The sequence below is a fragment of the Myxocyprinus asiaticus genome, chromosome 14 (assembly GCF_019703515.2).
Source record: "Myxocyprinus asiaticus isolate MX2 ecotype Aquarium Trade chromosome 14, UBuf_Myxa_2, whole genome shotgun sequence".
Taxonomy (NCBI): Eukaryota; Metazoa; Chordata; class Actinopteri; order Cypriniformes; family Catostomidae; genus Myxocyprinus; species Myxocyprinus asiaticus.
The window spans coordinates 15,072,327-15,091,972 of NC_059357.1; the positions used below are offsets into that span (position 1 = coordinate 15,072,327).

The 19,646-nt window shown below is 37.3% G+C and overlaps 1 protein-coding gene across 3 annotated transcripts in view; it reads left to right on the forward strand.

Annotated features, from left to right (window-relative positions):
* Positions 1–9,165, forward strand: part of LOC127452374 (signal transducer and activator of transcription 5B-like) — a 145,086-nt gene extending 135,921 nt beyond the window's left edge. For 2 of the 3 annotated variants that reach the window (XM_051717808.1, XM_051717807.1), the window contains 4 exons: positions 187–342; positions 3,489–3,540; positions 4,301–4,405; positions 6,151–9,165. In XM_051717808.1, coding sequence (XP_051573768.1) covers positions 187–342; positions 3,489–3,540; positions 4,301–4,405; positions 6,151–6,274 — 437 coding nt within the window. In that variant the 3' untranslated portion in view covers positions 6,275–9,165. Of the gene's footprint in view, positions 1–186; positions 343–3,488; positions 3,541–4,300; positions 4,406–5,914; positions 6,012–6,150 lie in introns of all 3 variants that reach the window. The other variant, XM_051717809.1, reaches the window with a different exon arrangement.
* Positions 9,166–19,646: the final 10,481 nt, after the last annotated feature.

Here is a 19,646-nt window from a genome sequence, read left to right on the forward strand (position 1 = left end):
TTATTAGATGTGGAATCAGCAATGTTTCTTCTGGCCCTCGGCCTAGCAGTGGTTTTGAGGCTATTTCTTATGTTTTGGTTAGCCTTAATGCAAGTACTGTGATTAACTTCTCTAGGTTCAGCGTACTTAGTATTATCACACATCTTGTTCAAAATCAATCAAAAACTATGTTTGTGTTCTTTACAGGGGAACGGATGGTCTGGAACCTCATGCCATACACAACCAAAGACTTCTCTATCCGCTCTTTGGCAGATCGCATCAGTGACCTGAACCATCTTCTGTTCCTCTATCCCGACCGGCCCAAAGATGAGGTCTTCTCCAAGTATTACACCCCTCCGCTGTGTAAGCTCCCTCGCTTTATGTGTGTGTCCAAATAAGTGTGCAACAGTCTTAGTAACAGGGTTCTCATAGTCATGGAAATCCTGGAAATATTAGGAATCTTAAATTGTGATTTACATGTCTGGAAATCATCATGAAGTTTAATATTAAAGGGTGATGGAAAAATCAGTAACACTTTATAATAAGTTTGTATCCGTTAACATTAGTTCATTACATTTAGTTACATTTTAGTGTATTTTTTTTTTAACACTTGGTTCATGTTAATTTTAACATATACTAATGCATTTTTAATATTAAAACTTGTATACTTTAACATTATTTAATGCAATTTGAACTTACATGAACTGAAAATGGACAATAGAATTTTCATAAATGAACATTAACAAAGTGTAACAGTTAAAAGGTCGGGCAAGGAGGAGGTGGGAACCAGTTGAACAGTAAACCAAAGTTTTAATGTCATACTCAACTTAAAACCAACATAAACAAACATGCAGCGTGGCCGTGTGCGTCTATCTCTCTCGAACCGTCATCTCCGGCTGCCCTTTAACCCGCTCTCCTGCTGATCAACTGATTCAGCGCCGGCCGTGCTCCATCACGGCCCGGCCATGCCCTCCTTTTCGTCACACTCCACCCCCGCCCGATTCTGACTAACTCCCCCCCCAATCTCAGGAGGGGAGACGCTGTCCTTTCCGGCCATTCTGTCAGCCCGCCTCCTGCGAACCTGGGGGAGAGACGAGGGCAGGCGTGGGGAGAGGGAAATCCCTCCTGGGTTTTGGCACCACTGTAACAATTAAAAGGTCGGGCAAGGAGGAGGCAGCAACTGGCTGAACAATAAACAAAGTTTTAGTGTCAAACTCAACTTAAAACCAACATAAACATGCAGCACGGCTGCGTGCGTCTCTCTTTCTCAATCCGGTGTCTCCGGCTGCCCTTTATCTTGCTCTCCCACTGATCAGCTGATTCAGCGCCGGCCATGCTCCATCACGGCCTGGCCACGCCCTCCTCCTCATCACACAAAGATTATTCAATGCTGCAGTATTTAAATACAGTATTGTTCATTGTTAGTTCATGATTAGGGCTGGTATTGATACAGATTTCCCAATTTGAATCCGATTCACAAGCTCTCGATTCGATTTCAATTCAGATATCGATTCATAGGGGAACATTTCTGTTACAATGATCATTTTGCTTACATATGAAAGAAATTCTCTCTCAGCTAATGCCCTTAACCCTTTCGCATGTGCAATCAAACCAGTGTGATTACACTATGCTGGGCTCAGACACGTATGATCAAACCGGTGTCAAAATCTGCATTCGTGCTGCTGTTTACCAGCAAAAGACGGACTGTTGAAATTGGTTCAACATCACAAAATCTTTAATTTTATTTGTTACAAACATTTAAACAATCACTAAATAAAAGTTTAAAGCCGTTACCGTCGGAGCGCACTGGTTTGATGCAGCGATGAGGCCATGTTTTCTGACGTCGAATAAAGAATATACAAACTAGTCAATCCACTCGAGCCTTCTCCCATTACGTACTTCACTCATTTTAACCACTTCTGGTGCTGGAAAGGTGGAAGGGCTAGGCTTTTAGAACCTTCTATGCTTCTATTACGAACTCAGAATCCCATGCTGCATTGCATGTAAACAATAAGGTGGCACGCATAGCCGGCAAGCGCATTTGCGATCGCATCTTATCTATCATAATCAAACACATATGTTTGATAATATATAATCTGACCTTCAGTGCACCCGCTGTGATATAATCTGTCCTCCAGTGCATTTGTTGTGAAGTGTAAGATTTTTATTTTAATTACAGCACACATTAAAGAACTCATGCTGGGGAATCCGTCACTACTGGAGAAACTCACATGTGAAAACATTAATTATAAAGGAACATTCTAGGTAATTCTTCTAGGGACAATTCGAAAATATACATTTTACCAATTATATTCTCTTGAATTTTTCATCAAATTGGTCACATTTTACCTTTTGAAAATGTTTCAAATTCAGTCTGTTCTATCAGTTAATGTCTTGAAATTACATATATTATGTTGCATAAATATTTTTGTTACATTTTTATTGTTTAATTGAATAATTTGGTATTTTTTACAAGTATTTCCATTGATATGTTGAACACATGCTAAATCGTTACTATCTCTTTAAGACTATTGGCATCATGAGCGCATATAACTAGAGAAGATGTGCGTGGTTTCTTTAGCGCATCCGTGTGTGATTCGAATTAAATGTTTCTTTTTTTGTTAGTTTTTTGTTGTTTGTCAACATTTGACTGTAAAGAACAGAAAGGGTATTAAAACTGACATTATTCAATGACATATGGATCTGTGGATCTCGTCTTTGGACACAGTATGAGTTTAATCAAACTTTTACTCTCAACGCGTAGTGAAAGGACCTCTGTGCTAATAACTTCTCCACTATACTACTCAATCACTGCTGAGTGAAATCTGAACATTTACCAGCCAGTTGCTAATCATAGACATTTTTAGTTGCGTAGCGTGAGATTTGGTCGCATATGCAAGTGATTTACTTGCATTGTAGAGGGTTGCCACATAAAGTCAAAAATCGATCTTGGGATTTATGAATCGATATTTAGGTCATTCAAACGAAGATCGCGATGCATTGGAAAATCAATATTTCTACCCACCCCCTATTCATGATACCAAATCATTTGCTAATGTTAACATATAGAACATTATTGTAGTGTTACCGAAAAATCTTGAAAATTTCTATAGGGAATGTACATTTTTCTAGTTATGCTATGCTCTCAAATATTGCACACAAACAATCTTGATAACATTGGTATGTCCATTAAGGGTCTTATTGGAGATAATTGTATCCTGATAATTAGAACCATTAAATACATTGATTAAAAGATTATTACGAGACTTAAAAATGGAAATATGTCCCAGCAAACTCTAAAATGATTTTAAAAACAAATCCTCATCCAGTTAACTTGAACAATTCAAAAGGTCATGAAAAAGTCATAAAACAAATTCATTTGTCAAAAAGTATGGGAATTCAATAGTAAACTTGTGATTTATCTTTGTATGCATGTGTACATAGCAGTGTGTGTCAACATGATGTTATACTCCAGAATTCATCCCTCTGTTTATCTCTTACCTCTTTAGCTAAAGCTGTGGATGGATACGTCAAACCACAAATCAAACAAGTAGTGCCAGAGTGAGTACACACACAAACACACACCATCCTCTTCTTCTGTCTCTTTTTGAGACTCATTGACCTCTTATTACAGGTCTTAGCATCTTTCATATTCAGGCAGCTAACCTGTCATCTCTGAGCTGTGAGCCTAATTACATGCTAGCATAGTGCTGGCCTTGCTCAGCAGGAAGTTATAGGTTGGATGGAGGATGGAAACTTCGTGGTCTCATTCCACTCCTAGGCATATACTTAACTCTGTTAGTAGAATTATTTGTCCATTGGTGGACGAGCTGCTAGCTTGTTAGTGAGGTGCCCACTTTGGTTAAACTCAGCAGGGAGTTATACACCATGAGATTGTGATAATATACTTCTTCTCATCAGCTTTCAGAGGGAGTGATTATCAAACTAGTTCTTAATTTGGAGGGTTAGCAAGGGCTTTCTGACAGTACACCATGAAGCTAGTGTGTATTGTAAGCTTTGAAGCAGTTTTTGTGTCCTTGTTGTTAAAACGTTTTATTATTTTGTTATTTTATTGCAAAAGTAGATAGATGACAGGAAATGATAATGGAAGGGGGATGGAACCACATGTACTGGATTCGAAGCCATCTCTCCCATATGAGCACCTAAGCTTAATACAGTATGTTTGGAGTACATTTGCTAACCGCTAGGCCATGGCTCCGACTAATCAAAACCATGTATTCACTAAAGAAGATTCTAATAGGTGTACTCTGATGGTAAATACAGTAATTGTCTATTTTTGTGTATGTTTGTGTACATACAGGTTTGCGACACCTAACCCTGATCCAGCAGCAAACCCCACCTACATGGACCATGCAGCCTCTCCAGCTGTTAGTCACCCTCATAACTATGCACTCTATCCTCCCATGTGAGTGTTTCTGTATGTTTCAGCATACCACATCATAGGATCAACACTAATCGTTTTATAAAGCATTCGGTAATGGAGAGCGTAAACAAAATGCTCCATTTTCAGTGGAAGAAAACACTGTTTTAGTGTGGATGAGAGGCGTAAAGGTAGCAAAATCAATGCGTTTTCAAACGAAAGTCTGTTGTTGTGGACGTGGCCATAGTCAGGCTCAAATGAGATCTAACACCATGCGAGCGGTGTGACGCAACAAAAGCAAATCACTCCCATTTTATTCAATTATGCCATTAACTAGACAAGTTAATGGCGCTACTCCTGCTAAAAAGACAAATAAACGACAAATTAGAACGCTCCCTTTCATGTCCAGTGTGTAGACAGGGTGTGAGCCTGCAGAATTTTGCACATTTTCCCCAGATTTTTCAAAATCTCACACATATTTTGCCTAATTTGATTATTATTTCAGTTGGGTTAAGAGTGTAGTAATAAAAAATATTTTACCATGTTAAAATTAAATCAGCAGATTTTGCCCCCAAATCAGCATTAAACGATAAGTCTGCACTTAATGTATACCAAACGACCATCTACAATTTGGTTTATAATAACAAATGTTGTCAACCTAAAAAATACACTTCATGTTAATTGAAAAAATAATCGAAATTACAATTACAGCTGTTGCAGCTAGATAATCATGAAAAGTGTCAATTACAGCATTCCATTTAGGTGTACTCCCATTGCGCCAAAATGTTCTATTTACAACATATTTTTTTGGCCGTTGAGTGCTTAAATGCAAAGGCAAATCTGATGCTTTTCAATTAGTCTAAGGCATTTCAGTAGTGCCCACTATCTAAATTGTACTGTGTACAAATTATTCAAAAGGTGAATAACACTTTTTGTTTTCATGCAATTAAAATACTAAAGCAATTCAGGAACACAGTTTTCAAACTGTTTTAATGCATAGCCTACATAAAGAATATGGTGTGCAACTGCCCCACACAAAATGTAGTATTATTAGTATTTGAATGTAAATTCTATTAATCAAAATTAATAATCGCAATTACAATATCAAAGGAAAACATTGTGTAGCCCTATCATGTGGTAACATTTATGTTAACTGGTTTTCAAAATGCTTTAAAAAAAAAATCTCTTTAAAATTGTTCTTCATTATTTTTTCCTCATTAAAAAAAAAAAAATTGTTAGGAAGAAGTTTGTATTTCCAAGTATTGCTCCTCAAGAAAGAAAATGAAAATCATGACCTCTCACATGAGGTGAAGACTCCAGTCATATCAGTAACCTTATAAAAGCTGTTTTATTCTACATAGAGAGGGTCCCCTCATGGGGGCATGTTAGAATCACATGACCAGCTGAATACGACTCGTTTAATCTCAGTAACCGCCCTGTTGTTGAATGCTTTTGCTCACTGATTAAATTAATCATGGCTGACTGTCAATTTCTACAATGGCATCGGTAACTGAAAACTATTGTGTTTGAATGATGCTGAATCCATGTCCTTAGGTGTCAGTCCAAGACGACTGCCATATTGACCAACACAACAACAACAAAAAATTTAATAAAATTTAAGGGTCAGATCAGGTTGAAATAGCTCCTAAAGGTAACAACTGCATATTTTATAATTTTTACAGTGTATAAAATGATAAAAATCAGGTGTGAAAAATCAAGATTGTTATCAAACCACACTATACCCATTGTGTATCTAGTGTTTATTTGATTAACTTGCTGTCCCCCTTTAGTGGTGACTCTATGCTGGACGCTGATGGTGATTTTGATCTGGACGACACCATGGATGTAGCGAGGCATGTGGAGGAACTGCTCCGTCGACCAATGGAGAGCCAGTGGAGCGGACAGCAGTCATGACCTCTTGACCTTCACCTGTGACTTCTCTGCCTAAATGTTTTTATTTTTAAATGTATTACTCTTTCTCCTTCTCGTTTATTTCCCCCTCTTTATTTCTCAATCTGGGTCTTTATGACTTTTGGTTCTTCTGTTTTCTCTCTCTCTTACTTCTTCTTTTATTTTGTTTCTGTTCTTTTTCATTTTCAGTTTACATCTTTTTCTTTTTCATCCATTGTTTCTATAGAAAAGGAAGGAGCTAATGGAAGAAAAAATACCTTGAGCCTTCCTCGAATTAAATACCACCAAACAGTATTGTAGAAAAAAGAGAGAGACGCATGTAACCTCTTTTCCTTTGTGTGTTGATTTTTTTTTTTAATTGACCTTTTCGCAAGACAAGTCTGTGAAACCTTTAAACTGATATGTACTACTGTAAGGAACTTTTTTTTCAAACTGTTTTGTAATTTTATTTCTGGGGTTCAGAAATCTATTGCATCTAAAGTAAATGCATATTATCCTTTGCACTCTTAAACAAATGTATTCTTGCAGATGATGACATTATTGTTACCATGGCGATTGCAATGTAATGCTTCTGTACACTAAAGAGTGTTTAGGTTGCAAGGCTGTTAATATTCGGTGCACCTACAGACTGAATCGGTCTTATTATCCCCCGATTTTAATTTGAAACGCGTACATGCAGATAAACACACACAGACACTGCACAAATAATTTTCTCAATCAGTATTTTTGTCTTGTTTTCCAGTAAAAATATCTGTAGATCCTTAAAACAAGATACATTTATTTGAGAAGCAAAATGTGTTGTTTCATCATGAATTACGTTTATTTTTCTTACCTTTTTTTTTTTTTAACCATAAACCTCACAAACTTTTGTTAGATTTATGCTTAAAGGAGTATTCTGGGTTTTAGTTCGACATGACACTCCTTTTATTAAATTTAAAAAAAAAAAATCATAATAGAGGTTACAGTGAGGCACTTACAATGAAAGTGAATGTAGTCAATTTTTGGAGGGTTTAAAAGCAGAAATGTGTAGCTCATAATTTAATAAAAGCAATTACATTAATTCTTCTGTTAAAACGTATGCATTATTTGAGCTGTAAAGTTAAATTGTCATTTTTATGGTCATTTTAGTGTTTTAGGGGTTACATTGTCATTTATATTTACATTTATGCTTTTGGCAGACGCTTTTATCCAAAGCAACTTACAAAGCAGCCTGCGATCTTGCCATTGCTAGCGCCATGCTCTACCAGTCAAGCTACAGGAACAACTTCATCATGGCAATGAAGTTGTAAAATTGGATATAAATTTACACAGAAATGGTTAGTAAGCGATTTGTTTCTCACTAAAATCATGTTGAAGCATATTATTCACGTCTTTGGGCTATACTTTTTAAACAGTGAGTATTTTAACGTTTACAGATTGGCCCCATTCACTTCCAAGTCAAGTATTCCTTTAAAACAAGAAAAAAAAATCAAACATTTCTAAATATATATATATATATATATATATATATATATATATATATATATATATACTGTATTATGTTGTTTTAAGGGTGTCTAGATATTTTAACTGGGAAAAAAGACAAAATTACTGATTAAGAAAATTGCTTTTTGCTGTGCAAGTACACCCACATCAAAAGCAAGCATCACTCAAACCAGCAACACAAAACCTGTCACTCACATCTTTTAAAGTGAGGCGCACATGTCTGAGAAACACAAACCTGCTCTCATTTTGTCTCTTGAATTGGAGAGTGCTGTTAAGGTTTTTGCTGCAATGGAAACACACAGGGGGTATTGCTACACTACACAGGCTTTTATTCTCTCCCTCTTTCTCTCTTACTCTCTCTCTCTCTCTCTCTCTCTCTCTCTCTCTCTCTGTCTCTTAACGCAACAGGTGATGGCTGCTCTGACCTCATGCTTTCCTCCCTGAACATGTGCAAAACGAGCCCCTGTTGTCATGGTTGCACAAGGTGCTCATATGCTTTTAACTGGCCATCCTATAGGTTTAGCATTTCTTGATGTTACTTTGTCACCGACCTGCTATTTCTTTTTCACGCGCACATTCGATTGCACAAAAGCCTTGCCCACTCAGGACATTGACACACAGTTGATGTAAAATTCTAATTCTAATAAAATTAATTTACAAGCATAATAGAAATAATCTATATCAAGTATATATGAAATTATTTTTATTAACATATTTCTATTTTATTACTGTGCACGCTCTATGGCTCCGTCCCACTGTGTCTCGGTAGAACACGCCCTGACATGCTGATCTGAAATATGTTTCTGCTACAGGTTTACCTAAAAACCTCTGTGTTCATCTGAGGTAATAGCAACGCTGCCATCTCTGTAGTTTCGCATCAAATCTCAGCTGAGCTTTCGCATGAAAGAAGCCATAAAGTGAAGACATTGAAGTTAGCATGAAGAGATGTTTCCTGTGTGCTTACATGTAACCTGCAAACCTAACTAATGAAAATTCACAATTTTAGATGCCTCATTCTCAAAAAATGGTTTGTTCCTTTAAGTGGATCTTTGTGTCAAGTTTTTTTTTCTCCTTTCTGCACAAAAATAGCAGACAAATAGGAAGTTGTGTGATTTTTCTTCATCTTTTTTATTGTCATTGTTTTCAAAATTATCTGTCTTGTTGTGTACACTTTCACACTGTAGGTGTCAGTGTGTGTGTGTGTGTGTGTGTGTGTGTGTGTGTGTGTGTGTGTGTGTGTGTGTGTGTGTGTGTGAGAGTGAGAGAGAGAGAGTGAGAGTGAGTGAGTGTATGCGTTTGCGTGTGTGTATGTTGGCATGTTCAGCTCTGTTTTGTGTTTGTCTCATGTTTGTGGTTTGGCTGTCGAGAAGAGCAATTGACTTAACAATAAAGTTTTGTTTTTTTAATAATTTGGACTCAAGAAGAAGTGGTGTAAGAGCTTTGTCTTCCCTGTAAGACTAGTGTAAACTTGGTTGCATAACTGCTGATTTCCTTGAATTGAAATGTAAAATTTGAGCATCTTCAAGCTAATTCAAACTTGTAATAGGTTTTGAAAGAGTGAATGCAGCATCCAAAAGAGAGATTCAAATCATTGTGTAATTCACCAGCACTCCTCCAAACAACATGTTTCTAAGAAAATTCCCTTTTCACGTTTTTAAGAGTTTGTCTTTTTTTTTCATAAAATGAAAACAGACAATCAGGTTTATGGTCTCCGGTTGTTGGACAGTTCAAGCTCGGCTGTTGGGGGGCAGTAACGAGAAGCGTTATATTTGTATATCTTTTATATTTCTATCTGGCTATTTGACATTTTTCAAATTCCTCCCAGCCCTTTTAATTCCCGTTTCAAACGGTGATTTTAATTGAAGTGAATTTGCTCTCTATTTTGTTCAAAGTGTGTAAATGCAGCTCTAGTGACGATAAGCAAATTGAGCAAATTAATCAAGTTCAACAGACCAAATTATTAGAACACCTGAGAAATTATTAGTTGAAGTGATAGAAAAAAATATCTCATCACATGAAAAATAGTTTTCCTTTCAGGCCTGATTTATTGGTGGTACAATTTATTGAAATCCTCCACCAGTTGTGAATTGAATATTGCTTGAGGAAAGAGCTCATCTGTTGCTTGGATACAGAAACCTGTGCTCAACAGACCCATATATGGCTACAAAAGCAGTTTGTCAAGTACTCACTACACTAATGAAAAGCTGGATCTCAAGTTAGGTCAGTCAGGTGATCCACTGTTTGACCTAGAGGACTAATGAATCACAATTAAATCAGATTCAACTGACTTTTGACTTCCTGTAATTCTTTATGACACATTTTGAGGCAGTGCTTTATAAAAACCTTTTTTATTTGTACATTAAATACATTTAATACACTAATGACCATTTTCTACATCATACTCGTTTCATTATGATTTTAATGATGACTCTTTGTATCATGTTTTCGGTTTCATCGTTCGCCATGCATCCTTACCGGTAGAATAATAGAGCTAAAACCAGCCTAAGCTGATTAGCTGGTTTCTCAGCCTGGTCAGAATGGTCTGTTAACTTGTCTATGCTTAAACCAAGACCACCAAATTACCTTAAAGGATTAGTTCACCCAAAAATACTTTTTTACTGTTTACTCACCCCTGTGTTGTTATAACCCTATATAATTTTCTTTCTTTTTCTTAACACAAAGGGAGAAATTTTGAAAAAAAAACAAAAACAAAAAAAAAAAAACGTGTTCTTGGTGATGTCATAAAATGGCAGTTTAGGACACAAAAGTATAATTCAGCAGTCTAATAAATTATTGTATGCGACTCATGCCTTGTTCTAAAGGAATAAGATAAGTATTGGTGAGAAACAAACCAAAATCTAATGTATTATTAAGTGAAACTATTGCCCGACCGTTGATCTCCTGTGCACGTTCATGAGTCTGCACATGAGCTTTAGAGCTCCTTGCAGGAGAGCAGTAGTAGAATTTACGCTGCCGCTAGCGAGTTGGGCGTTCACCTCTTCTCTATTCTGAACCGGTGTGTGTGTCTGTGTGTGTGTCAGATATCTGTGAAAATGGCCACCAAGTGAAACATCTTCGGCCAAAATGCTGGCTTCAATAAAATGTTATGAGAATGATTTTGGACCATTGCCAGATCATAGCAGACAGGGTTACTTGGTGCAAGGCCAAATATAGAAATCAAGTGATCGACAAAATGTTCCATCACTCGTCACAGCTGCTTAGGAAAAAACTCTGATTAACATAGAAAAGATAACTTTTATTGCGTGTCGTTTGGCGTCTGGTTAGGACACAGTGACTGTAGCTACCTTCAGTGCCATCTCTCTGTTTGATTGGGGACTTTGGTTCAAACAAATAAGGCTGGGCATAGAAATGCATCTATTTTTTGACTACAAACTCTTCAGACATGTTTTTGTTCTGTTCTCTGGTTTGTGTGCAGGTTTGTTGTGTTTTCTGTTGGTAATATCGCTTGTACAACCCATCTCGCAAGAGGCTGCAGCACATTGCTCTCGTGCAAGGAGCTCTATAGCTAGTGTGCAGTCTGTCTCATGAACGCATGTGCACAGGAGATCAACAGTCGGTCAAGAGTTTTACTTAATAATACATTAGATTTAGATTTGTTTCTCACCAAACCTTATCATATTCCTTCAGAAAAAGACATGAGTCGCATACAGCATACAAAAATTTATTAGACTTTTGTGTCCTTTTGAAGCTTGAAGAGGTGGTCACCATAAACTGCCATTGTATGACATCACTAAGCACAACATATTTTCAAGATTTCTCGCTTTCTGTCATATGAGAAAGTCATATGAGGTTATAACAACACAGGGTTTAGTAAACATTGGCTCTGTTCCAAAACTTAATGAGCTGCCTTTCTGTCTCCTGCCTACATAGGCAGTTGTCTTCTATGGCAGCATCCTTACTGAAATGATGCCTAAGAGAGTGATTTGGAACGCTCTACATAGGTGGCAGCTCCGGGCGTCTTTCAAATAGCGCTCACCGCGTGCAGGCAGCGAACACGTGACTCGACTCGCAACTGATTTCAATAGAGGTGACACGAGAGGAACAACGTGATACTCTAATGAGCATAAATACACATAGTACATGCATTTTGGGTCAAATAGTCAGTCTTCTATGGCATTAAACACATTTTTATCAATACTTTTCAGTATTGAATGTATTAGAAATATATTTATAATCCAAATTGTTCTCACTTCGTCCGCCATCTTGGATTTATTTTTCCGTCGAGCTCATCACGGTGCATTCTGGGAACGCCTACCCGGGGAAGGATACATACTATGCTACCTTAAAATTTGTCCAAAATTAGGTATCTTATGAGGCGGGATAATTAAGATACCTGTCTTTTGGAACAGCCTTCGAGTCGGGAGCGTGCTTATGATGTATTAAAATGCTGCCTCCGGAGGAAGCTCATTAGGTTTTGGAGCAGACCCAATGACTGAATTTTCATTTTTGGGTAAACTAATCATTTAAAGGTGCTGTAAGCAATTTTAGCAGTTCTGAAACTTCCAGGAGACTGAGCTGTTAAATTAGACACGCCCCCTCTTTTCAAAACACCGCCCTCAGAACATACCATTGAGGTATTGAGTGCGGCCCTGGCCCAAATGGGACACTTGATGTGGACTTGCGGCCTCGTGACCTTCATTTTCGCGTTCCCGCGAAATCCACGAGCGCATAGGGTGTCCCATTTGACATTTTAGCGCTCTAAGGGGTGCTCACGAGTGCTCTCTGCATTCTCAATGAGTTTTCTGTACATTTCACTGTATTCTAAGCACCTGCCTGTAACCATCCATGAGTCTGAATCATGTTTATTTGTTCTCTAAAGATTTAAAAAGATGAGGTTTTGTTGCTGTAGATGTATGTGCACTTTGTTTTTCAGAGGTTCTTGATTAAATTATCTAAAGCTTTACTGTCAGTGTGTTGCTTGAAATTATTAAATTAAAAAAATATTCAATAGTGAGTTTAAAGTGTGTTTCTTTACCCTATCTATCAATGCCATGACTTTTAAAGATTTAAGCCTCGAGGTCTGTCACAAATTCACACTTTTATAACTCATGCCCCATCATGGACTTGCTGACTAGCGCACCATCGGTCTGCACTCGGAGGAAGACATCAAGGGCGGAGGGTGCCATTTGGCTCAGGGCCTGCGTCTAAATAGTGCCCTAAATAGTGAATGTTCCGCTTCAACTACATTATGGGAATGCGCAAAATGATTGTCAGGAAGATAGAACATCAAAATCTTCTGATTGGCTGATCAAAGAATGTGTCTGCGGCCACATTTCTGTTAGCTGTTTACACAATCTAGTGCTGTCACAGAAAGCGTGAGAATTCTCAGGACACTTTTTTTCTGAAAATGATATCTTTCAGGGAGAGGGAACATTTTCTGCATACCATTCCATAAAAATCGCTTATAGCACCTTTAAGAAATACCTACTTTACATTACAGCAGGTCACAAAAAAAATCAAAAGAAATAAATACTCTCTCACACACGCATTCTCACAGTCTGGTCGGCAATCGTGTTTAATAATCCGTAATTTTTACATTACTGGCGTCGGTTGCTGCTATAAAAATTGTATTTCCCTGTTCACCAGCAGATGTCGCTAAAACACTTAGTAAGAGTGAACAGACAAAACGTTTGAATTTCATGAGCCGTCACGCATCGCTCTGCTGTCTGCACTCATGGCACAATCTTGCACTTGTCAAATTTCCTTCAAACCTAAATATAAAACATTCTGAGAGAACTGGGTGGTCCGTATTCGTTCTCTGTGATGGTTACGTTTCCATGTTTGTTTTTCCTCTCAGAGAATTGCAGTCCTTCCAGGGTCATCTTGTTTTTGTGTGAATTTCAAACAAAAACCAATCTCGCCCACTTGCACACTGTGAAATTGTGTGGCTTTCGATTCCTCATTCTGTGTTGAAGAATGTCACACTTACAAGAAAGGCAGATGCTCACAGGAAATAACACCCTGTTGCTCTCTCACTCTTACAGTTGATAGACTGTACTTTATTGGATCACTTGCAATAATTATTATAAGAACACAGTGTTTAAAATACATTGGTTAATTTTATGACATATACATTATATTTGAATGAATGATTGTGAAATTAAATTAATCTGTGAAGTGGATGCTTTTGATAGCATAAGTTTCCTATGTAAATGTTAAGTACTGAGCATTGCATGGAGGGGGCCTGATGGAGTCTGCACTGAGATGTTGTGCTTTGATTGAGTGGAGGGTGGAGGATTTAAATCTGGCCCACTTGCTGTCTCAGGATGTTGTGGATAGCAGCGGTGAGAAATTAATTACCAGTGTATGATCTGTCAAAAGAGAGATCAAAATAATAAAACAATCTCTCTCTCTCTCTCTCTCTCTCTCTCTCTCTCTCTCTCTCTCTCTCTCTCTCTCTCTCTCTCTCTCTCTCTCTCAGAATAATGCATTTTAAAGTAATAAGTCACATAAAGTTATGGTTATATATCATTTCGGTTTGCTCGGAGCAGAAACTGTATTTTTTTAGTTCCGGTTCCTGCGTTCCGCTGCCTCCTTTCCTAATTGTAACCTGTTAGAACTAAATTAAAGAATGGTTAATAATGTTCTGTTACAGTACTATGCTAAGGGTGTGTGATACCAGATGCAGTGTTACCAGATCTCTCAAAAAGTCTGGAAAAACACACTCAAAATAAGGGACTATAAGCAATTACATTTTTGTCCCATGTAGGGGAATTATCAGCTTAGAAATTATAACAATAAAAGTATAATTTAGTCTATATAAAATAACCTATTTTCAATAAATGTATTCTTAATATCAAATACGATGTCCCCAAAAATATTTCAAAAATTATTGGCCATCTAAAATCAATTAATCAATCTAAATATGCCCAAACAGTGTGTGCATGCATGCAGGAGAGAGAGAGATTTTGGCTTTGTCTTATGCAGTTTCCTTCAGTATCAAAACACATTCTGATCATGTTCAACTAAAAAGAGTGAAGCCTCGTTATTTTGGCAACAGGAAGTGGTGTGGTTTTGAAAATGTACTGTAATAAACCATTTAGACTTTGGTTTCATGAAAATAAATTAGCAGAACTAAATTAACCGGTTATTAACCAATTATTAACTGGTTATTAACCAGTTACCAACATTTAAAAATAGCATTTTCACTCCGGAACAATTAAAAGTGACTTTGTTCCCGTTTTCGGTTACATTCTACAGAAAATTTTGTCCATTTTCAGTTTTTGTACTGGTTCAATTTCAGTCCCTGGTTATAAAAGCCTCTCAGCCTGCAGATAACCTCTCTTTCATTTCCATTTTCAAAGTACTTTTATTGGCACAATTATTTACATATAAAATGGCCAAATTATCAATACTCATAACAAAAGCAATGAAGAGAAAAGGAAAAGAAAAAGCTTTGAAATGAGGTGTTGTGAAAAGGGCAATACCATAATAAAAAATAATAATTATAATCATAATGACAGTAATAATTAAGCTATACAAATAAAAAAAAAAGTACAAATTGTTACAACTGCAATTCTAAAAAATCTAAATTATAATATACAATAACATTTATTAATAAAACAATAATGAACTGTCTGTTACAGATGTACATAGACAGCCCGTTAGTAACTAAATTTCAAAGTACTTTATTCATGGATTGTTTTACTTACATACAATATTACCAAAGCATTAATCTACATAATTAAAGCAGTGGAAAAAGGAAGCATTACATTTACATTAAATCATTTAGCTGATGCTTTTTACCAAAGCAGCTTACAAATTAGGAACGTAACAAGCAATTTGTCATACAAAAGCCAATATTATCTGCAGTATCGCACTGCCAGTGGAGCAGTGAAAGTAAGGTGCCAGTCATAGTAGGCTAATAAATATATTATAAATCATATTAAATATTTAATAAAATACAATCAATACATTCAACAAGACATAGACATAAAGATATTAGGAATATTTTAACAGATAGGCTATACACAGACAGCTCTTGAATATGTTGATCAAAGCAGTGGCTGGTTTCCGAGTGTGTATCTCAAAAATTAGTATTTCTGTCACAGATGCTTGAGAGTTCTCCCACTGTAACACTTGCATTTGATCTTTGCTCTCTCTCTCTCTCTCTCTCTCTCTCTCTCTCTCTCTCTCTCTCTGTCTCTCGCTCTCTCTCTCTCTGTCTCTCTCTCTCTCTCTCTCTCTCTCTCTCTCACGTGCGCTCCTGACATACAAGGTGCAATCAGAAGCCTGCTTAATGAAAATCTGAAATGGGAAATGTATCCTCTCACTCTCACTCTCCTCATTCACTCTTTGTTTCACTGACTGACGTCTGTAGTAAATTTGCTGATTTTGTCTTGCCAATCTTCTCTCCCTTCATCAATCCCTCTTTAGTATTCTCTCTGTGTCAACTACATCTTTCAGTTAATCATTCCAATGAACGATTCCACTTCTAATGAATCAGTGAAGCACTCGTGACCATTGGGGCGGAGCATCATCTCCAAGGATGTTTGGGGTGACTGCAAGGTCAACGTCCTCATTCAACACAAGAAAAAGTAAAAAAGTGTACAAAGCCAAGGCATTTTTCAGTCTTACTAGAAAAGAAGGGCTCCATTGCGAAAAGAAACACTACAGCAAACTTGGGCCAACAAACAGTTTCTTAGAAACAGACTCCAGCCAGCGTTTTGATGGCGTTGACTGATTGTGAGCTTTTATGAGCTTTTTTTTCCCATGAGAATTATGAGCTTTAGTTCTTCAGGCATTTCCTCATCTGTCACCCTGGAGTCTTAGAGAAAGTTACAGTCATTGCTGTCAGAATGACATCTCTCCCATGGATTGCAAAAACACTATGGGAAGCTCTGGAGACAGATTATGGTTATTTGCTCAAAATAAATAAAGCATACATTATCATCATCATCATTTAAAGCACATCAGCATCAGATCTTCTTGAATTAAAAAAAGCAGATGGTAACTTACCATGGAGTATGGTTATGGAGGGACTTTGGACAGCTGTTAATGACCTTGTTCTGGGTTATATTGCTCTTGTCTGGCTTTAATGCCCCTGCTCGGTGTTTGATTGCTGCAGTCTGAAAATGATGAATCATGCTGTAATGGCTGCTCAGGCTGAGGAGCATATGATTTCTATCATGCCATCACCAGCTAATGTGATTTGGGTTTTCTGGGGGATATAATTTGACAGTATAATATTTCTCTTCTTTCTGTCTCTCCCCTTTTGTGTTTATGTGTGCACAGAAGCGCACGCGCGCGTGTGTGTGTGTGTGTGTGTGCGCGCGTTTCTGGTCCTAAAAAGTTATAAATACATAATGCATATAATTTGATGAAAAATAGTATTTCAGCTACAAAGAGCGCCACCTGTACATCAATGGTAGTACAATTCTTTTACAGCAGATATACAGTAAACAGTTTTTATTTTGTGTAAAAATAATTTAAAAAAGATGATAATTAAAATACTTACAAATTGTGTCTATTTGAAGATCATTGACAAATAAGGTTGTAAAAGGTGATAAAAATGAGAAATCTTTTTGGTGTCCAATTTGGTTTCATACATTTTTGGAAAACATTTAGCATTTTCTTTAAAAATAATTTATTTAATGACTTAAACAATGTCATGTAATAAAAAGAAACTTTCCTTGCACCTTGAACACATAAGAGTGCACACAAAAAAAGATATATATATATATATATATATATATATATATATATACAGTATCTCACAGAAGTGAGTACACCCCTCACATTTGAGTAAATATTTTATTATATCTTTTCATGTGACAACACTGAAGAAATGACACTTTGCTACAATGTAAAGTAGTGAGTGTACAGCTTGTATAACAGTGTAATTTGCTGTCCCCTCAAAATAACTCAACACACAGCCATTAATGTCTAAACCGCTGGCAACAAAAGTGAGTACACCCCTAAGTGAAAATGTCCAAATTGGGCACAATTAGCCATTTTCCCTCCCCGGTGTCATGTGATTCGTTAGTGTTACAAGGTCTCAGGTGTGAATGGGGAGCAGGTGTGTTAAATTTGGTGTTATCGCTCTCACTCTCTCATACTAGTCACTGGAAGTTCAACATGGCACCTCATGGCAAAGAACTCTCTGAGGATCTGAAAAAAAGAACTGTTGCTCTACATAAAGATGGCCTAGGCTATAAGAAGATTGCCAAGACCCTGAAACTGAGCTGCAGCACGGTGGCCAAGACCATACAGCGGTTTAACAGGACAAGTTCCACTCAGAACAGGCCTCGCCATGGTCGACCAAAGAAGCTGAGTGCACGTGCTCAGCGTCATATCCAGAGGTTGTCTTTGGGAAATAGACGTATGAGTGCTGCCAGCATTGCTGCAGAGGTTGAAGGGGTGGGGGGTCAGCCTGTCAGTGCTCAGACCATACGCCGCACACTGCATCAAATTGGTCTGCATGGCTGTTGTCCCAGAAGGAAGCCTCTTCTAAAGATGATGCACAAGAAAGCCCTGAAGACAAGCGGACTAAGGACATGGACTACTGGAACCATGTCCTATGGTCTGATGAGACCAAGATAAACTTATTTGGTTCAGATGGTGTCAAGCGTGTGTGGCGGTAACCAGGTGAGGAGCACAAAGACAAGTGTGTCTTGCCTACAGTCAAGCATGGTGGTGGGAGTGTCATGGTCTGGGGCTGCATGAGTGCTGCCGGCACTGGGGAGCTACAGTTCATTAAGGGAACCATGAATGCCAACATGTACTGTGACATACTGAAGCAGAGCATGATCCCCTCCCTTCGGAGACTGGGCCGCAGGGCAGTATTCCAATATAATAACGACCCCAAACACACCTCCAAGATGACAACTGCCTTGCTAAAGAAGCTGAGGGTAAAGGTGATGGACTGGCCAAGCATGTCTCCAGACCTAAACCCTATTGAGCATCTGTGGGGCATCCTCAAACGGAAGGTGGAGGAGCTCAAGGTCTCTAACATCCACCAGCTCCGTGATGTCGTCATGGAGGAGTGGAAGAGGACTCCAGTGGCAACCTGTGAAGCTCTGGTGAACTCCATGCCCAAGAGGGTTAAGGCAGTGATGGAAAATAATGGTGGCCACACAAAATATTGACACTTTGGGCCCAATTTGGACATTTTCACTTAGGGGTGTACTCACTTTTGTTGCCATCGGTTTAGACATTAATGGCTGTGTGTTGAGTTATTTTGAAGGGACAGCAAATTTATACTGTTATACAAGCTGTACACTCACTACTTTACATTGTAGCAAAGTGTCATTTCTTCAGTGTTGTCACATGAAAAGATATAATAAAATATTTACTAAAATGTGAGGGGTGTACTCACTTCTGTGAGATACTGTATATATATATTACAAATATCATTAATTTTTGAGTTGGTTATATCAAGAAGTTTTCTCAGGGTTACACCACATGGCCTGAACAAAATGTGCCTTTTCATAAAAATGTCAAAATATCAGATATTTTTACTTCACATTCAGGTCTTGAGGGTCTAAAGGGGTCCTCTCTGTTTTATGTTTTTTTTTTTTTTTTTTCAACATTGCTGCGTAAATGTTGGTTATTTTAATTTTATGTGGTGGACAAATGTTTTTCAAATATTAATCATATTTTAAAACAATTGTTTCACTGCTTATTTTTTTAAGAAATACTAATTTCTTTTTTCAAGAATTTCAGCTTGAGACTTTGATTTTATTGTCTTAAAAACATGTTCATTGTAGGAGAGGTGTGTTCAAGTAATTATTTTATGCAAATAGCATTTTTCATGTATTTTTAAATAATTTAATAGAAAAATTATGAGTGTCACATTATTAACCCTTGAAACAAATAAAGAATAATTATTTATTTTCAGAATGTACACTGACAAAAATAATTTTCTTAA